The following is a 27,363-nucleotide window of genomic DNA, read 5'->3' as shown; positions in this document are numbered from 1 at the left end:
TTTGCTAAAAAACGACAGGCGTTATATAACAAAGAGAAGAGAGTTGGTGGCCAGTCAGCAGTATCTCAGATCGCGGGCTCACTTGGATCAAGATGGCGGCCATGTGTAGTCGATGTGCAAGAAAACTGTACTATGTTCGTACACCTCTGTACCCCTCTGTAAGGTAAAATGTTCATCTAATGCTTTTAAAGCTAAATATAACTCTGAGCTTTAATTCATCTTTAGGTGGAAGGATATGTAGGACAGGAGTTTTTGTAGATTGCTTTCGAAAAGGGACCCAAAGTTACTGTCATCTGCTGTCAGCTGACGTACTGTTCGATTTTGTTGAACCTCCCTTGAGCTTACCATTAAGCTTATCTTTCAAAAAATATTGTCATTATATCCTAATATATAGATTTAGCCAGGGCTAAAAGCGAAGCTCTGGTTAATAATACGTGTAAACAAAAAAAATTAAATCGTGTAACGCCAAACGGGGGACGACAATGAAAATGGCTTCAAGACTAATAGATCTAATTAGCAAAAAAAACACAAATTGCACGTGCAGCACACTTTTTCTTCTAAGTAGGAAAAAGCAAATTTGCTGGTGCAGCACGCTTTTTTGTCTTTCCCTTGCCGTTGTTTTACACGACTACAACACTGTTTTGTACGACTAAAACGTCAAACTTCCTAGTTACACACTATTTTTATGGAGAAATTGTCGTTTGTGCTTACCCAATATTTTGTTTCCAGTGTTCATGTTCGCTTTTATTTTTCACTGATGCTCATTTTCACCTTGCTGGCTGCTAGCATTTCTCATTTTCTCACCGCCGCTTTGAATTTCCATGTTTTTCTTCCAACGAATTTTCAATAACTCGCTCTAGCTCTTTCTCTGTTATCCACATTAGTGTACACATAAAAAATAGCGCCGAAAAAGACACGACTTTTTTCTTTCTAAAAGTCCATGTGATTTCCTTCCAAATAAAACCTTGAGTTGCATTTGGGTTCCCATACCTGTTTATTGAGTTATTTTACATTGGTATGCCTGTGGTGCGGACGGACGGTCGCTCGCTCGGTGTACGGTCACGTGATTACCAAATTTTCTGGGATGGGTAGATTACCACATTTCCTTAGCTATGGGGCTCCACCCACACGCGCGCTTTGCGCGCGGGTGGAGCTCCACTAAAAATCTTGCCTCTTGGCAATCCATATAATGTATGTCCACAAACGGAACACAGCCATTTAGCGCTGTAGCTAGTAGCATTTGCTTTCTTATGCTAAGACTTCCAAGTGGCTGTTCTCTCTATCTTGCTAATTGCCAACATGATGTAATTTAGTTCTCTTTTTCCCCCAGAGCACTAATTAAGATTGATTGTTGTTGATTGTAGTTGTTGAAGAAATATAAAGGCAACAATGTTAAGAATTATTGATGAGTTATTGTATTGTCAGGAAGCCATAATTAGGAAGAATATTGAGCAGCATCATAAACACCTTACTACCTGTATTTCATGTACTGGCTAAACTACAGAAGACAGGGTCATTTATTACTATATTACTAAATCACAAAAGCATTTGTTGTCTATTGACTCGTTCTTCGAAGCCTTCCTACAACTGGACAAGGCGGAACTGAGTGACCCTGTATTCTGTACTGTAGTTACTTCCATGAACTTGTGCATGTAGTCAATGGCAGAACTAAAAAAAATCATCATCTTCACTTAAACCTGTTGCATACTGGAAAATTGGATTGTGCAATACAGTTCACCTGAAATTAAATTTGAATGCTTTAATTAGTAGGTCGGTTATGAGTTGGGAAGGTACTTATTTTTTCTTCATCTACAAGTGCAATAAGCACACGTTATGTTTCTTGTGTTCTTTCATTAACCCTTTAATGAAAAAAAAAGCTGTTATTGCAACATTTTATCATTCTATCTGTCAAAACTGTGAACAAAATCCTGTGATGTTACTATTCAAATGAAAGGTCTTTGGTAGAACTTTTGCATGCATGTGGTACCAAAGCTGTCATTAAGGACCATAACCCATAACACCTGTTACGGCTGAGCTCACTTGATGTTACAGGTGATCAGAGTGGAAAGCAAAAGCAGTGCTGTGGCAAGGTTAGATTTATTGGGGGGGCCAATCACGAGCACCGAAGACACGAGCTTCTAGAGGGGTCCAGGGGCATGCTCCCCCGTAAGATTTTTTAAATATAGGGTCTTTGAAATAGCACTTTCAGCCTTCCGAGAGCATGATTTTCCTTTGTTGAAGCCATAAAGAAATAATTTTCATGCTTTATCGAACCGAAATGAACACAGTGAACAGAAGAGCAGCATAAAGAGCATGGCCACTGACCAAATTAAACGTGCCTGTCAAAATTATTGGGGGGCCTAGGCCCCTCCCCATGCTACATCACTGGAAAAGTGGCACTATAAAGTTTTGTGAGATGTTACAGGTGAAACATCATTTGCTATGGTTGCTTCAAAACTTAATTACAGCCTTGTTGGTACTGTTTATTTCTTACTAGGGTTCACAAAATGAAATTTGTTTAAATTTTTTGTAGCTTTTTTTCGTTTGCCCACTATTAGAAAGAAAGGGTTAAATCTGAATTAAATTATGTATTGAGATTATTTTCTTTCAGACTATTGTGCACAGCACCATCCAAGTCACCATCATTCGAAGTCAGTGAAGAACAAAGTGAGTTCAGACTTACTATTACTCTGTTCTTTACCATTACTGTACTCTTAAGTCCAGTCCTTACTAGTATCACAAGCATTTAAGATTCCCTGTACACAGGGTCAAAGTTTTGTTCTACATGTAAGGCAAGTTTAAAAAAGCCAGCATTGACTGCATTATTACAAGGAAGTTTTTGTCTGTTTCAGGTATTGGGACCTCATATTCCAAGAATGGGTAAGTTAATTGATGTTATATAGTTACTGTAGTGAATATATGTTACAATGAAGTGTAAGCTTTACTGTCGTATACACTGTTGTTGAGATTAATTTAGAAAGAAATTTACAAAGCATAAGTTGGTACATTTTAAATAGCCACAAGGTAGTAATAACCTTTGATTTTAGTTTACATGCATACAAATTATTTTACAACTTATTTTGAGCATCTTCACCCATGAACTGTCTAGGGTTTATTCAGGTATGAAAAAAGCGTGATTGATCTGAGAATCTGAGATTCATTGACATCCTTTCATTGATCATCAGGTTCAGCTATATATCTGAAAGCCAGTTAACAACAGCCGCTCTGCACTTCTTATTGATCCAGTTCCCTGTTTCTGTGTGATTCAAAAGCCAATTAATGAGGCTTTAAGAGTTTTCAAAGTTGATTTGTAGGCTGAAATGGGTTTACACTTTACACTACCTGTATATACTCTTTGTAAATATGTCTTGTTACAAAAACTCAAAATTAATGTCAGTTATGTTGTCAAACTGCATTACATGTGGTACAAATTATTTTCATTTTGAACATCTCAAATTATGGTGGCAAATCCGAGGAAAATTTGGCCTTATTAGGAAAGTTTGTTATAGTTTTTGACAATGGGAGTGTTGCTTTATTTCAGAGATCCTCTGGCTGTACTTAAAGCTCTGGCATCAACTGTAAAACCAGTATGTACTGTTATTATTATTTTTAAGAGAATCCATGAATATGTCAACTTTATTTAATGCCCTAGCTGCAATACATTTTTATTTTGTGTCCTTTTTGTAGGCACCTAATTTACCAAATCCTGAGTTTATTGAAGACATGTTCTTGTTACCAAGGTCCAAAGCTAAGCAGGTTTGTTTAAACTAATTATACTCATTACCAGGACTTAAGGCTTTGTATAAGCAAGGTGTATATAAAACAAAATTCCATGGCTGACAAGGTGGCAAAATTTAAGGTGCTAACGTTTTCGACTGCCAGTCCTGACTAGAGCCATGATCGATATTCACTTTTCTTTTTGTTGTGTAGGAGGCCTGTTTAATCGCAAAACAGTCAGGGCGTGAAGCAGCAGCATTTGTTATTTCTAGATGTCCCGAGATGTTTCCCCTGAGAGAACCAAATCCTGTAAGTTTGTTGTTTTTGTTAGAGATATGTGAATTGAATGTTAGACATTGTACAATCTCCTATTACATACAGGTGTACATTATTATAACTCCTTACTAGAAAAATAAATGTCCTTTAATTCCCTACCCTTGTCATGGAAAAGCTCCGGGTGGGTCAGGGTTCCATTTGTACATGAATTGTTCAATATACCTTTGAAGTTATAATAAAGTAGTTACAGAATACCAGGTAAGGATTTATTGATCACTGTCAATCATAAAAGAATCTCTTTATCCACTTTAATCTTAGTGCACTGATGATCTAACTGATGATATCCCAATCTCTATAGTTCTTGCCCCAGTTGTTCAGAAGGTGGATAATATAACCACTGGATAAATAACCATCCAGTGGATAACACAATTAGTCTTTATAATACTTATCCATTGGATAGCGATTTATCTGGCCCCGGTTGTTCAAATGCTGGATAGTGCTATCCACCGGATAAAAATCTATCCAGTGTATAACGCAATTGGTTTCCCAAATACTTATCCGCTGGATAGTGATTTATCCGGTGGATAGCGCTATCCAACGCTTGAACAACCGGGGCCTGGTGGATAGCGCTATCCAATTTTTGAACAACCAGGGCCTTGACTCTTGTTTCCATGGTAGATGTGGATCACAGAGGACCTGGTTAAAAAAGTTACTGATGTAAAAACTGAAAAAGATTTAAAAGGTGAGTTGACAAATCAATGTGTGACATGACATGTTCCTTGTATGGTCAAGTTCAAGAGTGAATGGGTTAAGAATCATAATTTCCCCTAGTAGTTTTAATGTGAGTTATTTAACACACGCAACTTTGTTTTGCTTTATTCAGTTCAGCCCACATGAATTTCTAGAACTACTGTAATTATTGTTTCTCCACCTATTTTACTTTCAGGCCAAGAACTGAATAAATTTGCCAAGCTGGTAGTAAATAGTCAACAAATCAATATCATGGCAGCGTTGTCATTAAGAGCTAGGGGCCGGGGATTTTCCCCGGTTACTAAGAGAGTGACCCCCGGCTACTTTTATTGAAAAATAGAAGAAAAATTGAACCAAAAGAAATCCCTAGCCGTTTGATTCCCCGCCTACTTGTTGTATTTACCCGGCAACTTGAAATCTTAGTGACAACCCTGATCGTGGCCATGTGTTTTAACTTTTTAAGAATGCTTGTAGTAAGAATGCAAAACGTTTTTCATTAGTAATCAATCCAGCTTGCCTTAAAAGTTACTGATGACAGTCTGTTCTGGATCGGGCTATCGTTATGATGTTTGTGGTAGTAAATGTTTTATTTATGTACAGCTGTTTCGCATAACAGGTGAACTGTGTTGTCAAAAACTTTTCGGCATTGTAGGTTTTTCTTCTATGCCAATCAAACTGTTGCCATAGCATCCAATACTTGCTTGTCTAATAAAGGCAGCAATATCAATAAGAAGCTGCAAAATTAAATGTTGGCGGGAACATTCTGATTTGTTTTCATCCCACCTACACCGTACAATGTATCTGTGTTTCATCTGGATTTGGAGGCTCAAAAGGAACAATTTCACCTTAGGAATCTAAACTTGCCCTGTTTCAGTAAGAAGGTAGAAAATCTTAAGAGCTCTGAAAACATGAAAACACTGGAACTCTAAAGTTCAAAAGCAACAAACCTTGAAACACAGAAACACACAAAATAGATCAAATTCACCAGAATCACAAATCGCAAACCATCACCTTTTGAACCCTTTGAGGTAAACTTCTGTTTCCTAAGAGGTCCACTAAGAAAGCATCGAGCCTTCAGATTTTGATTGACGTCACAGAAAAACCCAAAATTCAAAGACATTTTTGGCATTCTAATCTACGGTATTGTTTGCAGGTTTTATCAAAGTACACGATGCTAGGAATGCTATCCTGTCTTATGAAAGTCTCAAAGAGCAAGGTTAGGCATTTTAAAATGTTTTAATTACTACTTTTGTAAAAAATGCTTGATCCATGTTGTTTTATCAGCACTACTCTCTTTCTGACTGTATGTCATTTTAAACCGTACATGTATGCTGTAGTTGAATACAGCTATTTCGAGAAAGGTTGTCGGAAAAAGTGCACACGACAATCCCAAAAGGTATGATGGGTGGTTTTGAGTTCACTGTTCTTCAAAGAAATTTGAAAAAATGACACAAGAGGCCATGGATGTATGTTTGTGAGTGCTAAAGGAAAGCAAAAAAAATAGGTCTGATGGCTTAATTACAGTGTCAGGAACAGATTATTGATCATATCACATATTACCTTTCAGGATTGTCCTGTGCTCATTTTTTCTGACAACCTTTCTTGAAATAGCTGTATGTGATATGTGCTGGTTGGCAAGGACATAAGGTCCCAGTTTTTCTAAATGTGGATGGTGCTGGTGTTGTTCACTGGATATATTTCCTATTCAGTGAGTGGTACATTAATGGTTTGCCAAATACTCATCTACTGGATAGTGATTTATTGAGTGGAGAGAACTATGGTAAATCAATTTTTGAGAAAACTGGGCCAGTCCTTTGAGACCTTGCATTGGTTCCTTTTGTTCTGTCCTTCCACAAAATACTTTTGTTTAATTTGTTTCTCCTTCTTATCTTGACCAACCTACAGCCCCAGTTGTTCAAAAAGAAAATACAGTTGTGGTACATGTACATGCATATGCTACATTGTATCCAACACAGTGCTTTCAATTAAAGAACATAGCTATTTTCAATTCTGTTAGGGTACAAATGTACATTCCAGTTCACTTGATAACAAACCCAACCAAAGCTGTATACATGTTAATACCTGCCAACTTTTTCCGAGTCAAATGCATGAGATTTTCATTTCCAGAAATGTCCCAATGACTTCCAAAGATTTATGATGATTTTCCAAAGACTTCCAAACATTGCTGAAAATGTCCAAAGATGTTCTGGTGACCTTTGAACATTCTCAAAGCCATTTAATTTAGCATGTTGTGGTACAGTTAGGATGCAAAGTCATCATTAAGCACCTTTGGAATATTTCACAGAAATTGAGTTGACTTTTCATCATTCATCATATTTTAAAGAACAATTTGCTTCCTTTCTTTTTTGTTGTGGTGCAAATGATGCTTACTTGTCCTTGACCATTTAAGAATACCGTCAATAGAGTACTAAAGTGATGACGTCATAAGAATGAAATTTCTGAAATTATGGGATTTGTCGGGATATTCTGAAAGAACAATGTCCAAGAGGCCTAACTTGCCAAATATGGCCATTTCGGGGCAAATTGTCTCTGAGATCTTAGCCCAGTTATACTCAGAAAACTCCATACAAACCCTTCTAAATTTTTTTTGGGTTGACCCAAAAAAAATTTAGAAGGGTTTGTATGGAGTTTTTCAAGCACAACTGGACTACAATCTCAGAGACAATTTGCCCTGAAATGCTCATTTTTGGCGAGTAGGCCTCTTGGACATTGTTCTTTCAGAATATCCTGACAAATCCCATAATTTCAGAAATTTCATTTTTATGACGTCACACTTTAGTACTCTATGGTTACTACATGCATGTCCCCCCAATGCATCAATAGAACTAAATGAACAATGATAAAATTTTCTAATCCCTATTTTTTCACACAATTTGGGTCAAGCACTGCAGTGAACATTATACAGTTGTACTTGTAAGTTTATGTCTTTGATCTTGGTGATGTGTGGGTCATATTTCAGGAGTTGAAGTATCACTGAACACTCAGAATGACCTACTGGATCTTGCTGCCAACCAGTTGGGAAACATACCAGTGGAATTAGTCTTAAAACCTAATATGGTGTGTGTCAAACAATTTATTCTTAAAATACAATGAGTGTTGAGGCAGTAGTGGAACAGAGGGGAGGGAGGAATGGCTGAGGCTGTGGTGGTTATCCAGACCTTGAGATGGGTGGGGCCTTCCCTATATCCAGTTCTAAGGCTATCATTAAGAGGTGGTTTTCTCCAAAAATTTTTTGGAGATTGACTTTTCTAGAAAGTGTGAGAAATCAGTTGCCAACTTGTGAGAGTGTGAGAGTGTGAGACCGGTCCTAAAATCGTGAGACTGACGACAAAACTGTAAGACTTGGCAAGTCTGAGGTTCTTAAGAGATTCTTCAAACAATACTTATTGCTTGCCTTTTCATTGTAGCAACCCAACAGGAACTTGCCCCCTGGCAGATTGCTCACTTTGTTTGTTAAAAATATATTTTATTTTTTGTTTGCTGCCCGAGATTTTTTGCCATACTGGCTTTGAGAAAAGGGAGTACATTTTTAAAAGTGAAGGCAATTTAAAAACTCTTCAAGTAGCAAATTATTTTCTATAACATCCTGTCTACTGGTAAACACAGGACAGACTCTTTGGAATTACAGTGTATGATAAGTGTTGTGCATTGTAAATGTTATGTCCTGGACTCTCTAAAATGTTTCTCTCACCTGCTATCTGGAGTCAACAAAACACATTCAACATTCAAGGATGTTTGTTTCACTCATGCCTTGTCATTCTTGCAGGAAGAAGTAAAATTTGATGAAAAGATGCAGGGCGGTGATTCTGAAGAAGACAATATAGAAAGTGTAGACGATGTTACTGGTTCAGATCCAGATTTAATACAACAAGAGGTGATAACTTGTTATTTTTCTATTTATTTATTTTTAAAACTTCAAATAGTGATTGAAAGGAAAATTCTCTCTGAGGTCCCAAACAACATGGGAAGGTTCACTATCTGATCATTCATAATTATTTGGCTGTAATGCATACCACTACAACATTTCGTTTTCTCCATTTGACTCTCCTAGGGGATCCCCATATGAAAAGCATAGAAATTGTCATTACGAAAAAAAAGAATTAAACCCCAAAAGGATACTAGGCATATCTCAGGCTTTATTTTACCCCTAAAGGGCACTAAACACCCACATAGTATGGTCTTAATTTGTATTTTTTGTGCACAGCATATCCTTATTAAAGAGGTTTTGACTGTAGTTAGATGTATTGGATTTGGTTTATTCATTCTCTTGTAGAATACTGCTAAAGCATCTAATGAGATGCTTGCAAGCAAAACTGTGACACCTGAGTGGAGGTAAATAGAATATTAAAAATAATAGTGAAGTAATGTGACTACACCCATAATTACATCTGTCACATTTTCATTAATACCCATCACCATTAATAAATAAATATAAAAACCATCACCAGTCTTCTGTTCAATCTATATTAATTTGGTGCTACGAATACAAAACGTTATTTAAAAAGAACATTTTGATGTTCCAGAAAATCATTCCATTATGTTTGTTTGAGGCAGTCTGATTATTTTTTGTGATGATCTGTTATTTTTATTTGTAGTGCATTGCGTGATGGTACATGTAGCAATAGATAATTTGCTGAAGAAATTAACTTGCATGATTTCTTAATGAAATAAAAGCTTTTAGCAGGACAAGGCAAAACAAAATGTGATATTGTCTTTACAGAAATGATAACTATGCCATGCAGATGTTTCAAAGCATGACAACCAAAAATGCAACAACGTATGAAGCAATGATTCTTGGATTTATAAAGGTGTGGTATTTCCTGAAAGCTAAATAAAAAGAAGTGCATAATGTACAGTTTAGATAGTGTGGTTTAAATAACCCTTCTTTTTCAACTTTTGACAGTTGCTAATTAGAGAATTTGAGTATCACTACATTTAAAGAGCGCTGTAAAGATCAGTTGGTAATCGTGCCAAGTTTGAAAATTATATATGCCAGACCAAAGCCCCACAAGGTCACAAAATGTACGGACATTTCTGCAGTGGCGGACTTAAAAAGTGTTTCCCTTGATTTAAACTCAAAAAACATTGCAATTCTCGGGAAACAAAACTATCTTTTTTCCTTAGAAGTTAAGAGCCAGTGTTAATAAAATACTAACAAGATACTTTTCTCATTTACAGTATCGATGTTACCGTGATGCATATGATCTCTTCATCGAAATGCGTGATCATGGCCATCAAGGTGAGCACTCTGGCTTTCCACCTTTCTCAAAACCCAACACTTACTTTCTAACTTCCAATGGAATATTCAGTATAGAACTTATGAAGCTTTTCAGATGGCTTTTGCAATGCTCCTTAGTCACGGTTGTGCTCTAAGAAAAATTGAAATGAGCCCAGTGCTCTGAAACTGTGAAATCCAAGGTGCCCAGTCTGTGATTTCTATGAAAAAACTAAGATTTTCTAGTGACTGGGGCAAATGTTAGTGGCCAGAAGCCACTGGGCACTGCAAGTACAAAGCCCTGGAAAGTGTTTCGTGGATGAGCAAATGGGCAATTTCCGAGTAGCCCCAAGCCTATGTTTCAAACCGAGGCTAAGTGCGAATCCCATTGATATGAAAATGATTTTTTATTCTCATGCAAATGAGACTCATTTTCACGAAAAAGGTTTTGCACTTAGCCTCGTTTTGAAAGTGAGAGTTTAGCCTATCCCATTTACATTTTTCACATTTACATTTAAACGGAGGTAACTGTTACAAAGATATTAGGGAGCTTAAGCAACGACGACGACGGCGACGGCTACGGCAACGGCAACAAGAACTCCAAAAACGTAATAGGTTTAGATTGGCAAAACAACAACTTTGCACGTGCATCACGGTTTTTTGTACATTTCCTAGCCGTCGTTGCACGACTACAACGTGAAGGTGCCTAATTTCAGGTTTTTTTGAGGACGGGAACACGAGACAACAACTTTCTTTTTCTTTTCCTAAACTTTAATACAGTCCTTTAGATTTCAACTCCAAAAATTTTGCTTACATGTGACGAATTAAACGAGATGGAATGAGCGCGAAAAAGTTAGAGGCAGAGCGAATTCACATTTTAAGTGACATTCTCGTAGCCGTCGCCGTTGTTGTTGCTTAAACTTCCTAACGTTACTAAGCTTTAACGTTTTTAATAGTTTATCACACTCTACGTCAGTATATTTACTTAGTTTTGGTAATGTGTCAGGCGCAAAAAGGGGAGCGAGGCGGGGGGGGAGGGTGGGAAAGTTAGCAAGAGGGAAAAGGGATGCCATGCAGGCCATTATGGACCTAATTTTCTTACTTTCTATTTAATTAGGCAGTGATCAGCTCATTCCTGATCTATTTATACTTGCATTTATTTTTATGTTATTTTGTTTTCCGGTAGCTTCGCTGTTTACATACAACTTGCTGTTCAAAGCAATTTCAAGATCTAATTATATTGATTCAAAATGGGAAAAAGCACAGGTTGGTTTAAGAGTTGTGTGATATTTAGTAAAAACTGCAGTGGCGACATGTCACCCTCCTGGTCTATCTAGTTTATAGCGAAATGAATATTACACATTATAAAGTTTGATGTGAACGCGTCCGGGCTGCAAAGACTGAAAATATCAATACTGTCACGTCAGTTAAAGCTTTGGGTTTTCCCGGGAATTGTCCGAAGGTCTTGATGTTTTTTTCGAGAAAAATCTTCCGAAAAATTATCCAAACATTGCCGCACCGTTCGTAAACGTTTCTTTCATGTTAAACTCAAAGAGATATTCCCTATCCCTAAGCGGCCATGCTGACTAAGAAATCAAATATTATGAAAATGATTAATACTTCTGTTTTCGTTTCTTTTCTTTGACAGGGTTTGGTGAAGAGTATGGGTGAAGAGCCTGTTGTCTTGCCCAACCTCAGTAAGTGTATACCCCTTAAAGGGGCTTCATCACGCTATTTGCCATTTTTTCAAAAAGCTAAAACGCGTCTTCGCATCAATTCAGTTCCCGGGACCGGACCAACACTCGGGGCTTTAAAATAACGGAGAATGAAGACACTGCCTTTGCCCTGCGAGCGACTAGACCTTCGCGTGGCTCGGATGACCACGTAAAATAGCTAGCGGTCCCGTCTTCAGTGGAGTCGTAAAAATATTGTCCCCAGTTATTTATTTACTTTCCTGTTGAACACAACACTCAAATGAAGTGCATTTTTATTTTATTTTATTCATTTATTCATTTGTTTTTATAGAAACCTATAACGCTCTTATGAAAGTAGCTGTGGTAAGCGCAAATGAAGAGATTTCTGCTACTGAACTAGCGTTTGGTTTGATCAGAGATATGATGGCTGCTGGACTGGGTAAGCTACAAAATAAATTTCCTTAATTAATTAATTTATTTATTCATTTATACAGGAACATTTGGTTTAGCTTGAAGCTTGATTTAAACAGAGTCCTTGCCTTACCTTATTAAATCTGAGTAGTAAAACTTGTCCAGCTATGGTGCGAGCTACAATAACGTGACATTAACTTTAGAGATCTGCCATTGAGTCGTGGCCGTCTTTTAGGGAGTTCAATTGAGATGAAATCATTAACGAATGAAAAAAAGTAGAGACTATCTTGTCGTGTCGCCTTATGGAAGTGCCTGACCTTTCCAAAAAAATTTTCGTGCAAATTCTGCGGAAAAAATGTTTTGTTTTGTCACCGATATTTCCGCTTTTTCACGCACTTGAAATCCAAAAATTACAGTTAAAAGAAGGAACACTGGCTTAGGATGTCCGCCCTGAATATCGTGTTTTCTGGTATAGATCGGAACTTGTTTATTTATCCTAAACTTGTTCGAAAAGCTAAGAAGCTAATTTGTTCCGTGTACATTGTGCACAAGGCAGTGCTAGCTGGATCCAGATCTTGAGATAAGCGGGGGGCGCGGGGGCCGGTCATCAAGACCGTTAGAAAAGGAAGGGGGGCGGTCTCCAAAAAATTTTTTTCAGTTTGTTCTAAAAATAAGGATCCGCCACTGCACAAGAGCACGCATTTCCCACCAAAAGTAGCCTTCCACGCTGGCGTTTTTAGGGGAGTCGAATTAGAGGAAATACGACTCCACTAAAAACGCCTGCGTGAGAGGCTGCACCAAAGCGTGTGGATACTTGTTTTGAATTGAGCCTTCGTGCACTGCAGCAACTTTGTGTGTTTGTTTGTTTTTAATACACTGACTCTTCAGAGCCATCAATGGAAACCTACAATCAGTTGCTTCGAGCTGAGTACATCAAGTATTGGGAAACCAAGAAACGAAAACGATTGAATGATGGTGAGTTGTGGGGAGGGGTAGGGGCACTTTTGGTAAGTGTGCCAGAATTAAACTTCAAACGGAAATCGCCATACACCTACAGACTGTACTCACTGACTTGAAAACCAGTCATGGGGCCTTACAACGCAAAGCATACCATGAAAATCGATTTTCTAACCAAGGCGTCAGCGCCCGCACTAGCAGCTGAAGAGGTCGCATTCCAACCCCGGTTGTTCAATATCCACTACGTAAATCTCTATCCAGTGCAGTCAGTTTTGCTAATACGTATCTAATAGACAGTGATTTACTGACTTTGTAGCATTAGACAACTTGAACAACTGAGGCCTGATCTGTCTGTTCGGTCTATAATTCGGGTTGCTAACATCAGGTACTCTTTCATTTACCCTAAGACGTCTAGCTGGTCATAGACTACGAGTAGTCCCCCATTTTTCCTCAGGGATAGTAGAGCGAGCGAAACGCGAGCGCGCGTGAAAATCACCCCACGCGAGAAAAGGCGACACGCGCCGCGTGTAAATAATAAATAATTTTATCTCTGGCTTGATTTTTTTCAGAACCTCGAATGAGGATGATGATAAGTCCTGAGGTACTGAACAAAGTCATTACACATCTGGAATCGTTACCTCAACTGCCGCCCCTACAAGACCCAGAGGATGGTAGGCAATAATTCTTATTAAATGTGATTTGCTGAGTCTCCTAAATTGTACTGTGCTGTCAGATTGTGCTGTACGAAATCTGTGGGAATTCTATGGTGAGATTGGCCCGCTGCGTTAATACTGAGGCCAAGTCATAAAAATTGCGTTAAATACGACACACCAATTAGATCGTAAAGGCAAAAAGCCGTACAACCACGGCTTCAAGCGCGGCACCCAACGCAGCGTGCGTAAACCAAATGATGATTTGCTTTTGTCTTAGTTCTGGTGGCAATGTTTGCCGTGGTGGATACCGTGGAGTTTGATTCTCTTTCTTTTCTTATTTCAGCGTTTTTCTTCCGTACAGCGATGAGTGCGGTAGGTCATCTTAATAATTTAAATTTTAATTTAAAACACGGTTGCGCTGATGTTCCCTTAAGAAAGCAAGATGCAACCCTCTCATACCCTTTTTTATTCCTCAGTGGAATTTGACTGTGCTGAGGTGTCCGTTTTCAATTCTTTTAACTTCGACGCACTTAGCTGACAAGGAACAAAGTACCAATAGTCACACTGAAACCGCTTTCCTTCTGGGAAGATGCAGATTGACTTCTTAAACACATTACATTTCTCCCACATTCGTGTGTTATGCGCTGGCAGGACAGAGAAGAAGTCTCCCAATCATGTAGCAATTTCAAAAGTTATTGAATATTGATTCATCTTCTGGTTTAGTTTCTTAAAGGATCTTCGTAAGACATCCCGGCAAATGGCCCTTTCTGTCTTGTTATTTTTGCCTTGGTATTGTCTGATTTGTTTTACTAATTCCTTTCAACCGGATTATTTGATTTCTTCAAGGCTCTATTATGCGTCGATGTCAAGCTAGCAATCCGTATATACAACCTGGCAGAGAAACAAAACAACCCAGCTTACCTCAGTGAAAAACAGGCTCCATTTTAGTAAGTATGCGTGGAGCTATTGCAGTGTTTAGCGCGCGTCGGTTGAAACCAGCATGCAAGCAGGGCAATTAATTACTAAATTAATTAGCTTATTTGAGTTGTGAAAGGCTGACTTTACATGTATAACGTTAAGTGGCCCCAGTATCAGAGACACTACCCTAAACCTGAACATATAAGAGCTAGCCCTTTGCTTAGTAAGACTCACATGACAACAGGAATAGCTAGGAGGCGATCGTGGCCAATTTTTCATTATTGCTATTTTTTTTTTACTTAAATTTTCTTGTACAGGGAGCAGTACGTAGTCGTTAGAACATTATACATATCGTGTTATCCTAATTTTACTTCACATTATTTGAAGATTTAATTATTGAATTTATTTATTCCATTTTATTTGCAGCTCGGCTTTCCTTCTGACCCTAACAACAGCTGAAGCTGATTTCAATCTCCTGTACAACTATTACAAAGAAATCGTACCAGATGTAAGTTAAATGGGTTTTCTCGTTATTTTTAGCAAAAACGTTATGGAAAAAAGAGGAAAATAGCCAGTTCTTTTAGATCTCTGTCTGTATTAGTTCTTTCACCAAGTACTAATTTCAATTAATATCTGTTTCATACTATTCCTTAGAAATTTAGACCAAAAGAACACATCTACACTTCTCTGTTTAACTTGGCAAGCAGGACCAACAACCCAGGAGTGGTGAAGAGATTCTATGAAGGTGACTTACTAACCTGTTTTACCCTTATCAGAAATCATTAATCTCCTCTTCACTTAATCGTGTTACTTGCTGTTTGCCAGAAAATCATTCTTCGTCTTTGGCTGCTAACACAAAGATGCCTTTGACTATTCAACTAAGGTGATAATCAGGGAATTCAATTGTAAGTTTCTGTTGTTCTTGTATTAAACAGACATGCGCACACATCGAGTACAGCTGACCACTACTGTAGCCACAGCTCTGTTCAGAGCACTTGGAGGAACAACAGATCCTGAGGTCGGTTAATTGTCAATAATTGTGTCTTAATTCATCAGTCAATGTTCAGGATAAGGATACTACTTGGGCGTTAACACTCAGACATTAGAGATATTAGAGAGATGAAGCATCGCGTTTACAGCAAACGGCAAACGTGAATTTGTAGCACGCGACCAAGTTTTCCATCTACTTGTCGTTTACTGTTTGTTATAACTACACGAAAATCCGTAGATTCCCGCCAATTCTATCCATAAGAATTGTTTTAAGCTGTTTTTATCTACTCATTACTCATTTTGAAAATTTCTCAACTTGAATCTCACGTTTGCCGTTTGCCGTAAACGCGATGCTTAATAGATTCTCTCTATTTTGAGTCACGCAAGCTTCAGATTCAAGTTGAGAATTTCTAAAAATAGAATATGAGCTGACAAAAACAGTCTTAACCAATAATTTTGGATAAAACTGTCGTGAAACTACTAATATTTGGGTAGAAGTAATGAACAGAAAACGACAAGTAACGGCAAAATTTGGTTACGTGGTACAAATTGACGTTTGCCATTTGCCGCAGACGTGACTCTAAATCTCTCAACTGTTTACTCTCTCTCCGCAGAGGTTCCCCCTGGGAGAAAAAGCAAATATGAACGTAATTTTAAACGATAGTTGGTGCGTGTTTTTGTTCAACTCGCGCTTTCTTTTTTCCCCTCTCCCCAGTCTCCGTACGACGCAAAGTAGCCGAAGGGGCCTGTGTTGAGAAGACAACGGCTTGTGTGCAAATACCCACAAACAACCCTACGCAGACTCAGTAAAGTGCTGAGAAAAAAATTTTTGTTAAGAGATAATCGGAAGGAATTGTTCTGATGATTAGAGGATCACTGTGCCCGCGATTATTGTCCATTATTTTGCTTGCGTCGGGGGTAGGTACTATGCCGGGCCTGTCGTGGGCCTAAAGCCCAAATAGGTCTGTCTATAGGATGTGAAAAAATTGGTTTTGCCATCTAAGGTCTGTAAGGTGACTAGTAATTCAAAAGCTGGCATTTTCAGGGCTAGCCTTCTTTTAGGCGTGGTAAGTCCCTGAGTATGATCAACGCCAGTCTTGACGAGTGACCAGTCACGAGGAGCTAACGATCGAAACATTGTCTTTTGCCATTTTCAGTTTAGTTCCTATTTTCATAGTTTCTTCATGATTCTGTTGTATAGCATATCCCGTCAAACCTCTCCACAATGCTCGATGTCTTACGTTGGATGAAGATGTACAGACTAGAGTAAGTTCCCTTGGTTTTCATTATTACTTTGTTATTGCAGTGTCTTGTTATCGTCCCTCAGACACCTGTTCAATTCTTGAAAGCGACCTCCTCCTGTAAGCGAGCACTTCCTCCTCGCATTTTGGGTGGTCGCTTACAGGAGGTTCGACTGTTCAAACAAACTCACCGACCGTACATTTTCTTATTGTAGAATCACTCATGTTATCATCGCACAGCTCATCCGAATGTACTGTAAGAATGATCAACTCGACGAAGCATGGTGAGTTTTTCAACCCTGGAAGTGCATGAGTTGCGTTTTCACCAGACCCACGAGCATCTGGCGTCTTGTATGCACATTTTGCCTAAAGCAGCCGGGTTAATTAGCAAATGCTACCCGCTTGTTTGTTCTGTTGCCTGATTTTTATCCCCAGATATTCTTGGGAGATGCATTCTTTTGTGTTGTTGGAAGCAAAGAGAAGATGTGAGCGTGAATATGTCTCATTTTGAACGACAATGAACTCTTTTGCATCGTCACATTGTTGTAAGGTTGTCATTCCTAGCTCTGTGATTGGTCAATTTTCGGCACGTGAATACCTGTACGGTTACTCTTTGGAGAATGGGGTTCCTGTAGCTTGTTTACTAGTTAAGGTACCGTTATACGCGAAACGCGAAGGTCTCGCTGCAGAAGAGCCTGAATTGCTTGTATCTTTTCAGGAAAGCACTGGACATGTTTAAGAGCACCAAAATCCCAGTGCCAATGTAAGTACTTCAAGAATGTTCTTTCAACTCTTTTCAGCAGTAGCCTAGTGTGTCGAACAACCTCCCCTGGTGGCTAATGTATTAAGCATGAAAGTACTAATTGAGGACACTATATTAATGTCTCCTACTGGAGACGGGACCGCCATTTTGCGTGGTTATCGTAGCCACGCGAAGGTCTAGCTGTTTGCAGTGCAAAGGGAGTAGCTTCATTTCTCAGTTGTTTTACGACCTTGAGTATTGGTTTGGTCCCGGGAATCAAACCCGCGACCTCCCGCTCCGCAGTCAAACGCTCTACCAACTGAGCTAATTCTGCCGTCGCTCGTTGTCTTTAACACATTAAAAGAGACAGGGGTGTCGTACATGACTTAGATAACTTGACAACCGCAAAAACCTATTGTTTCTTCTTTTTAGATACTCCGCACTTAACGACATTTTACTAAAGGCTATGAACGATGGTGACCAGGACAGAGTAGTGGTGAGTTTTGACCCTAGTCCACTATGACTGGTGTTCGGGAGCGTTATTGGCTGCTACGCTCACACACACACACAAAAAGTCGAATCTTGACTTTCCTAAATAAAACAGCACCGCTGAATGTTTAAAACGTGTTTTCCTTTTATCCTCAGCAAGTTTTTGAACTGATGGCCAAGTATGGATACAACTTAAACAGGAAAAGGCGTTTAACGATCTATGACGTATGTAAGCTTCCTACGTCCGAAAGGTGAGTAAAAAAATTTCGTTCGTAAGAGCGTAACACACTGTTCAATGAGCTGTAGTGGAGTGGCTCCTCAACTCCCAGGGTTCGTAAGGGTCATGGGAAACCTGTAAAGTCATGAAATTTAAGAATTTCATTTTCCAGACCTTGAAAGTCATGGCATTTAATTGTCGTTCCTGGAAAGTCATGGGAAGTGCAAGTTATGTTTGGCAGATTTGTTACTGCAGATGTCAAAGCGAGGGTAATGTAAGGTAGAGACTACTATTTAAACAGCGCGAGCGGCAACCATTATGGTGAACACCAGAGTTTTTGTCTGTTGAACAGAGTTTAATAGGTCAAAAAATACCCTAAAACAAGGAAAGTGAAAGTGCCGACAGCTAAGCCCAAGGTCATAGAAAAAGTCATTGAAAGTAATGGAAATTGAAGAGCCCAAAAGAGTACCATCCCTGAACTCCCTCAGAAACTGAATCTTAAACACATTTTAATTCTCTCTTGTTGTTTTATTCTTGACAGGAAACGTATAGACATCATGTTTAGTGACTTGTCAATTCTCGGTAAGCGCTTTAGACAGACTCTTATCAATTTTTTGGTTGCGCATGACGCTGGTACGGTGTTTTTAGTGTTAAGCTGCACTATGAGACTGTTTTGGGGAACGAATTTTCATGTTACTCGTAATAGCCATGCATAGTCCCTAGGCTTCATAGATTCAGCGCGGCCTACGCGTTTCGGGTCACGTGGTCCGGCCGTTCGTTTCGAATACGTCATCGAAATGTATGGACCGAGAATACCTGGGAAAACGCCGTACAGGAACTAGGTAAGTAATCGCCGAGAAAAGAAGCGCCACTGTACCCGAATCAATCCCATAATGCCATTAGACACGACACAGACCCAGTCCCAAGCGCAACCCTTAACCTCATTTTTTTACATCACTTTTTACTTCAAGGGAAACTTTATTTAGTTCTCATTCTTTCTTTCTTTTTTGTTTGAAAGATGAGCGACGAAGGCAGCATTATTCTCAGAAGCAAGAGGAGCAAACTCAGGAGTTTCACCTGGTCTGTTGATTTTTGTTTCCGAAAACGCTGTTAATCAAATTATTGTAGAAAACTAATCTGTAGTTTGTTAACGCGGATTGCTGGTGAATGTGGCGCCGTTTCTCTCCCAGTTAAGAGATGTCCGAATCCATAATTTTAAAACATAGGTAACGCATTTCATTTGAGTTGTAGGATTCCATGAAACATTTACACCATGCAAAACTCCTATTCAAGAGGATTTATTTGAATAGTCTCACTAACAGATTTGTCCACAGTCCATAATCAAAAGTTAGTTCTAGACAGCATGCTTCCGTAGTAAACTCTTAATGAGGCTGGGACGAGACATAGGACGCGGCGTAGGGCTGCTAAATCAAGGCTGTCAACAACAATTGGTGAATACTGAGGAAAAAAACCTTTTTCAAAGCTGAGCTAGTCATACTGAAAGAAATGCTAAAACGTAACGCTTACTGGATGCCTTCATAGTTTTACTGGTATGAACGCAGCTGAATTTTGTCTGTAGTTTTCAGTAGGGTAAAACTTCATTTATAATCAATAGCAACCCTTTTTTTTTTACACAGAGTCAGGGCACATTTTCAGTGGTATTTTTTCGTACCCCTACCCCTATACCCACAGTAAACCAGACATACAATAACATGAGCTTGCACTTTTGATTTTTTTTTCTTTTCAGTTCAACTAGTGATATTCTCCGTCCAGCTGAGCAGACATCCTGAAGTAAATGCATTTCTGAGGCACTGAGAGGAAAAGCAGAATGGAAGGAAGCTTTTCCGTCTCTTTCCGCCTTTGTTATGTGGTATCCAAGACGACCGAGATGGAGAGAGAACGATTTCCTTTTACCTCGAGTTGAAAAGGAAAGACCAATGATAGCAATTTTCAGTTGTATCTGACACGAGCACTGGAAACGTAAAGCATTGAACTCAGTTGTGCAAACCTGTGAAGATCATAGCACAAGGAAAATTAGATGATCCGTCTTGCATGGAAATCGTTCGTCCTTGTGCATTTTAATAATGGTGGACTGACGATCGCGCAACCGCCGCGAAGACAATTTAATCCCGTTTTGTCTCCTAGTTCAAGTTATGGCGAGGTCATTTTTCACACTAACTTTTAAATCTGTGGACGAAATCCTATGGTGTTACCTTTCAAATGAAACCTCTTCAACCGTACTTTCACATGGTACTATTTATTCAGTACTGTATATTTGTTAGGATTTCATCGTGAGTTTTTTCTTTCGCCATTGTTAGAAGGAAAAGGGTTCAGATCCATTTATCAGTAAAAGGTTGTAAATATGCCGTTATGCCTAAACCAGTCTCACTCCTATCCTCATCATACGATTGTACTTGGGACCTCAAGATCCGAGGACAGCGAGATCACTTTCCCCAGTTTCATAGAAATCTCTTAATTCTGTCAACCCAAGCCTCGAGTTGGTGCCTTTGTTCACAGGAATGCGGGAAAGGAGAAACGTAAACATGACAAATAATGCCGGTTAAGAATCTATTGTTTCTAAAGAGGTGCCTCAGTACGAAAGAATAGCCTTGAAAAAAAGGGTGTTTTGAAAAATAATGAGTTTTATTTTCATGAGAATGAAGAATCTTCTCCATATCAAAGGCTGAGCACTTAACCTGATTTTGATACAGAGGCCCGGGGGTACTCGGAAATGACCTATTGCGAACCGTCCCAGGAACCAATACAACGGGCTTTAGATATACTTGGCATTAGAGTTAATCTGTGATTTCATTTTTAATAACTTACGAATTGAACATACCTATATTTTTTATTCTTACAAAAATGTGATCGAATGTGAACTCACAGTACACACACAGAGAAGTATAATTATAGAAAAAAGTAACCGTTAAAAATGTTCTGACATCATGAGCACCACTAAGGAGGACCATCCCGTAAAGGGATGTGAACCTTTTCCGCGTCCTGTGGTATCGTCGTACTGTTCCCATATAAAGCCCGACCTTGTGTACTCACTAAATATGTTTTTAATTAAATTGTTCCGTAATTCGGTGTATATCTCCTTCGCCTTCTCCTGATAAGGTCCCGCAGTACCAGCATAGTGATTCAAAGCTCTAACAGCTAAAAAGTTGATATTGATCCAGATAGCTCCTCGCCAGTAAGGAGCATCGTGTTCAGTGTTGTATTTCTTGTAGACTGGATCACTCTTTGCTAGAGACCTCAAACCGTAGTCACTCCAGAGACGTTCAGGGTCTTTTAAATCCTTCAGGACTTTCTCAAGCTTTGGCGACGCCGGGTCCAATATTTGAAGCAGGAAAGGAAACAGACTTACGTACCCGACAGCATTAACATATTTAAGAGTAGGTCCCTGCTTGGAAGTCACAATACGGACCGTTTTCTTGGGGCTGCCTGGTTGAGATGGTTGAATAGCTCGTTGGACAAGCTTGACAAGCTTGGTGTGATTTCCATAATCGCTGTACGCTTCCGCCTTCGAGGACCAGTGATACTTATCCAGCAGCTTGTTATCAGAGAGATAGTCACTAGTCGATCTGTAGAGCACAGCGTCTGAGTTCTCACCAACAGCTTTAGCAATGTCAGCCATCAAACCAGCGGCAAACGCCATCCAGCATCGCAGATCCACGTGACGTTCGTCATCCGAGGGATGTGACGCACGTGGATAGTCATCCAATCCAGACGTGAGTGTCTTGGGGTTCAATTCCTTGTCAGTCTTGGCATCTCGTCCGTGCCACCTGTACGTTGACGGAAGTTTACCCAGTTGAGTGGTGTTAAACCAATTGAACCAAGCCTTTAGCCGAGGAAAAATCTTTCGTAGATACGTATCGTCCAATACGCCTTTATCCAGCATCCACTTGATTGGCAGAATCAAGGTTGGTGGGTTTGCATTTTCGTTGTGCTGCACGACAAAATCCGAGGGTACCTTCGTTCGTGCTTCGTCGCCGAGGATCTGCTCCCTCGGAATCCAGCCTTCGATATTGATCAAATCCAGCCAATGGCCGATGATGTCCTTACTGATTTTCGCATCCCATTGGCTGATGAGCAGTTGATGGAAACCTTCGTCCCACAAGAATCCCCGAGGAAAGAACGGGCGAGAAGGAACCGCAGTGTACAATGCACTGTTCCAGTAATCTGTTGGTTCTTTAAAATACCGAGAAATCACTCTTGAGCTTCCATAAAAATATCCGATCCCTCCAACCATGTTGCTCAGCGCCGCTTGGGCGAACTGTACCTCATCAGTGCTGAAACCTTCAGCAGAGAGAGGAAACTTCTCCTCAAACTTTCTGTCAAACTCAGAGCTGAGCTCGTCTTTGAGACTTGCAAATGTTGACCCTAGTAACCGTACCCCTCTGGTTACGAAACTTCCAGATTCAAAAGCAACCTCCATATCGAAAGGGAGCTCAAGTGTCCATTGCTGAACAAACAAGTTCACCGGCAATTCACGCCCTTCCTGGTCACGGCTCGTCACATGGCCGCCCAATGAAAGAAGCTGTACTTTATTCTTGAGTTTAGCCATTCGCATGTTCTGCATCACAATATCCTTTACTGAGTGCACGTTTGGCGTGTGAGCGGCAAGAAACGACGAGAACACCACTCGAGCTGGGCGCGCAAAGTGTAGCGTGAACGAACCAAGTTCCGGTGTATTGCCATGGAGTGCTGTAAGCGCATTTTTCTGGATGACAGGTTGAAAGTGGCTCTCTCCTTCATGAGTCACATAAAAGAGCAGTGACACAATCTGGGATGGGTTACCCTACGAAAGGAAAGATTTGGAAAGAGGTAAAAGGTTGTGGGAAGGGTCTACAAGGTTACTCAGGTGGACCCTAGTAAAATTGAAACCCTGTGGCCTTTTAAATTCTTTAGGACAATATTCTTCACAAAACCCCATATTAACTTTGAGTAACTTTTTCTATTTGGAGGTGGTATTCAATTTCTTTTCGTAAGTAATATGAAAATATTAATTAATCAATATTGTCATAATTTATTTATAATAATAATTTAATAATAAATATTAAAATAATATTGATAATTATACGTTGTGGGTGAAATGGCAACAAAAGCATAAAACTCCTAAAGGCCGAATTACAAGGTATGATTTTTGCTTACCACTATTGTGTGCAACTAGCATACACCATGACTTTCAACCAGCACACATGCCCAATTTTCATTACGACATCCAGCAATGTGTCGTATGAATGTCCTGGGTCTAATTAAATTTACACGATAGATCTGTCTTGAAGTCATTTCATATGCTAGTCGTGCACAATAGTCCTAAGCAAAAATCATACCATCTAAATCAGCCTTAACACTGAAAACCATACAGGATAGAGCTTCTGTTGACACACAAGAATGGTGATTTTCGGTGCCATTTCTGTAATAGAGCAAAGCTGTGCTGTGCCAGTCTCTAAAGTTGAGATTCAGATATTGGATAGGTGTTTATATAGACCATGAGCGGTCATCCTTCTTTCCACAGAGCCGCGTGCAGTGAGAGAAAAAGTAAAATTATGCAAATTAATGGTAAAAAGGAGGAGAGACTCTTTGCTTGCTACTTCGTTGCTCGCCAGTCCCCTACGCATGTTCTTGATCCACTGTGACTCAAAAGAACAATAAGAGACCACTCTATCCTATACAGGATAGCTTTTCATGTTGGCATGAAGATCTAGCTCCTATAGTGTGAACATAGCCTGAGATTGCTATTACTTCACTTGGTCCTTAATTACCATCAGAACTGACATCAACTTAAAACACAGCAATGTGAAATATGTTTCCAGAACTAAAATAACAAGAGGCAGAGACACAGATAGCCAGGAATTCAGATTGTGGGGATGGTGCAAAAAGATGTGAGTAGCAAAAACAGTGAGGGGGTGGGGGTGTTCACTCTCTCTCCCTTCTTATTTTTCCCCATTCTCTCACTTTGCGCTACATTCCGCTATCTGAATGCCTGGAACAGGATAAGACACAGATATTATTGGACACTGACTTAGTTGTAATTTTAACATTTTGGGCTCATGACCATTTGATCTTAAAATTCACTGACAGAGTTCTTACCCTGTAAGGGTAAGATTTATTTGTTTACCAACAATATTAACCAACACCCACATAATTGACTACCACAAAGTTCCGAAAGAAATTACCCCCATCACTTTCTGGCCCGGCAGCCATTTTCTTGGCCTGAGAAAACAATAACTGACATTCTGTGACACCACCACTGGTTTACCCACAAAATAATTTGAGAGAAACGTCCGCTTAAATGCCACACTGATGAAGTGTCACTACCCAGATCTGGGTAGTGCTTCTCATTGGTTGAAGCAAATTTCAACCAATCAGGAACATTACAAAGATCTGGGTAGTTACGCCTCATTAGTATGGATTTCTGCAGTTGTTTTTCAGGCATTATTTTGTGGGGAAACCAGTGGTGATATGGCAAAAACTTAAAAGTTGGCTTTTTTCTCAAGCTACCATTTTCCACTTTACTTTATCCCTGTTGCATACATACACATGTACATAACGGGTATTAAAAGACAACAGGAATACTTCTGGGATAAAGCAGATATTATACTTTAATAGTAAATTTGGACAAACCATTTCTTTGCCAGAAATTCTTGCAGTCCAATCCCCTCCATGATCTCCACCTAATCGTTTTACAAAGTCTGTCACCAAAGCAAAATCTTTGTCGACTATCTCTTGAGATCCAAAGTTAGTGCCATCATGCTTAAGCCAACCATACTTCAGCAACCCATCAGACTGTTCACAAGTGTGGCGAATGGTTAACTGTCCATCGGGAGCATACTGAGGGAACCACATGAATCCTGTCATCAAGGACTTAAGACTGCGTGTTCTAGTGAAAAAATATTATTAAAATGAGTTACAATAATATTAACATCTCTCTTTCATGAAGATACATCTCATGCGTGGATCAATAGCGAAATGCATTTGCTTCCTGATAATGCAATAAGGCAACAACTTCTACAGGGAAACCAAGTCACCCATCCCTAGAAAATTTAGAATTTCCTTTTTTTAAAAAAAAAAAATCTGACCAGTTTCTCTTCAACAGTGAAAATAGGTCTAACTTTTCAACCAGTATGTATGTTTTGAAAAGCAGTGTTATGGAAACAAAGAAAATCATTGAGGAGCATCTTTTCATGCGAAAAAAGATGAGGAAAAAATGCTTGCTAGCACAGTGACTTTACTGTAGGAAAACAAATGGCTATCAATATTATTGCTAGAGAAGATTTCACCATGTGTTACATTTATGAAACATTCCAAGTATCGTTATTCAGTAGCTGTAGTACTGTGGTAGCAATGGTCAACCATCTCTTGGTATCTTAATGCGCACATTAAGTTCCAACAAATAAATCTCGTTGAGCTAAGACCTATTTTCTTCATATATGGTACATTCATTTGATGAATCAAATCGAATCGACTTATCATACTGAAAAAGGATTTTCTAGTTTGACATACTTTCATCCAATCATTATTGTTATTCAGGCTTCAATCATATTAATACTTAGGGTGTGTTCCTTTTGATGGAACCAAAAACAAGTTGTCTGATCCTACAATCTCAGCAAAAACCTTGAAACACTTTGGAAAATTTTGATCCTTTTTGTTTCCCCCTCCTTTTTGTAATGTTGTTGTAGCCACGTAACTTTGCAATCACATGTCAACATTGCAGAGGGAAAGGGGCATGCATATATTGGTGTTTCAAGGATTTTTGGCGAGGATTGTAGATTTGTCAGTTTTTGCAACCAAAATAAACACAAAATCCAAAGCTGGACCCATAACCTTGGAAACTCTTACTAACTTTTTTTTCAACATGATGGCCTCTCAAGAAATGATGTGGAGAATTTTGTGATCGGGAACTCAAATAGTGCCAACATAGTCCTAGCACTAGTAACACATGAATTGCAGAGAAAGGATGGCATAAGTGTTTAAAACTATGCAAAGGTTGTTGTTCACCAATACAGCATAATAGATAAGTGTCAAAGCCACTTTTGTGTGCCATGTTAAGACAAGCACTTAAGTTCCTGGGAGGTTTTTTCGCTGTGGTACCCATCTCACTGCATGAGCCGAAATAATGTGGAAGACCTTTTACGCCACTTTAAAAGCAGATCCTTCTTAATCAATGAATATCGGAATTTAAGATCTTCATAAGTCTTCCATCTGTGGCAAATAGAGTTTTCATGTACTAACACAATCAAGTACCGACTATGTCAACAAGTGAGTTTGTAGAGCAATTCCAGTTCCAATTTGTGAATATTGTGGATTTCAAATCCAGCATGGATTCACAAGTTTAGAAATCCTGGACTTGCATTTGCCTAAAGGCATGTGAAGTCCCTTTATGGCTTTTAATATCAAAAATCTATTGTCGAATCTACCAAAAGGAACACACCCTAAGTTTATCTTGCATTAAACTATTGATGTCCATTCCATTTAATAGCCAGACCCTACTGTTAGCCCAAAGAAAGTCCCAGCACTGTTCCATCCCCCCTCCTCAAAAAAGCTTGTTCTTTCTTTCCAACCACAAAAAAGGGAATTTTTTGCCATATCCCTAAGAAATACTCCAAATATCAAAGTCTAGCCACCCGCTCAGTTATAAATTTCAAAGTCCCCCTTAGCAAATGGGGTTATTGTTAGAATGGCCCTGAAAATTTCACTAAAATTGACATAATTTCTGATTCTCACCTAAGGCCAAAGTACAAATTGGAACGATAAGTTCCCCAGAAGCGGCTCATGTCATTCTCAGATTTGTTTACAACTAACGGTGCGTCAAGTGGAGTGTAAAGACGGGCAGATAATCTGTAATTCCAAAGTTTAAACGCTCCGAATATACACAGAGGAATTCCAAAAACAGCTGCCAACAGCAGAAATGGTTTCAATGAAGGTTGCTTTCCTCGGCGCCGTGTGAATTTAGATCTGTCACCATGATCTTTAGAAGAATCTAGGGCGTGTTTTCCTTTCCTATGCCGGACCATTTTTGCAAGGATCCAAAACCAAAACAAAGAAAAGAGTTGTAAAACACTACAA

At 39.2% G+C, this 27,363-nt stretch overlaps 2 protein-coding genes across 2 annotated transcripts; one reads left to right on the top strand and one right to left on the bottom strand.

Annotated features, from left to right (window-relative positions):
* Positions 1-70: 70 nt before the first annotated feature.
* LOC140935720 (small ribosomal subunit protein mS39-like) lies at positions 71-20,581 on the top strand. The gene is made up of 31 exons (XM_073385293.1): positions 71-163; positions 2,612-2,667; positions 2,853-2,880; positions 3,542-3,587; positions 3,688-3,756; positions 3,931-4,026; positions 4,672-4,735; positions 5,897-5,959; positions 7,724-7,821; positions 8,531-8,638; positions 9,038-9,096; positions 9,485-9,572; positions 9,943-10,003; positions 11,166-11,245; positions 11,628-11,676; positions 12,005-12,112; positions 12,973-13,059; positions 13,611-13,712; positions 14,038-14,066; positions 14,541-14,641; positions 15,039-15,120; positions 15,267-15,357; positions 15,548-15,630; positions 16,804-16,868; positions 17,059-17,127; positions 17,562-17,606; positions 18,018-18,081; positions 18,231-18,325; positions 18,833-18,873; positions 19,310-19,371; positions 20,039-20,581. Exons 1-31 carry the CDS (start codon positions 93-95, stop codon positions 20,045-20,047), a joined length of 2,169 nt encoding a protein of 722 aa, XP_073241394.1. The 5' UTR covers positions 71-92; the 3' UTR covers positions 20,048-20,581.
* A 391-nt stretch (positions 20,582-20,972) lies between these two features.
* On the bottom strand, positions 20,973-27,363 carry LOC140935719 (mannosyl-oligosaccharide glucosidase-like). The gene is made up of 3 exons (XM_073385291.1): positions 27,022-27,363; positions 24,922-25,177; positions 20,973-23,092 (listed from the first exon to the last, which is right to left on the bottom strand). Exons 1-3 carry the CDS (start codon positions 27,309-27,311, stop codon positions 21,218-21,220), a joined length of 2,421 nt encoding a protein of 806 aa, XP_073241392.1. The 5' UTR covers positions 27,312-27,363; the 3' UTR covers positions 20,973-21,217.

Source organism: Porites lutea, chromosome 4, assembly GCF_958299795.1.
Source record: "Porites lutea chromosome 4, jaPorLute2.1, whole genome shotgun sequence".
Classification (NCBI taxonomy): domain Eukaryota; kingdom Metazoa; phylum Cnidaria; class Anthozoa; order Scleractinia; family Poritidae; genus Porites; species Porites lutea.
Note: the sequence above shows the minus strand (reverse complement) of the source record. Positions and strands in the feature narration are given on the sequence as shown.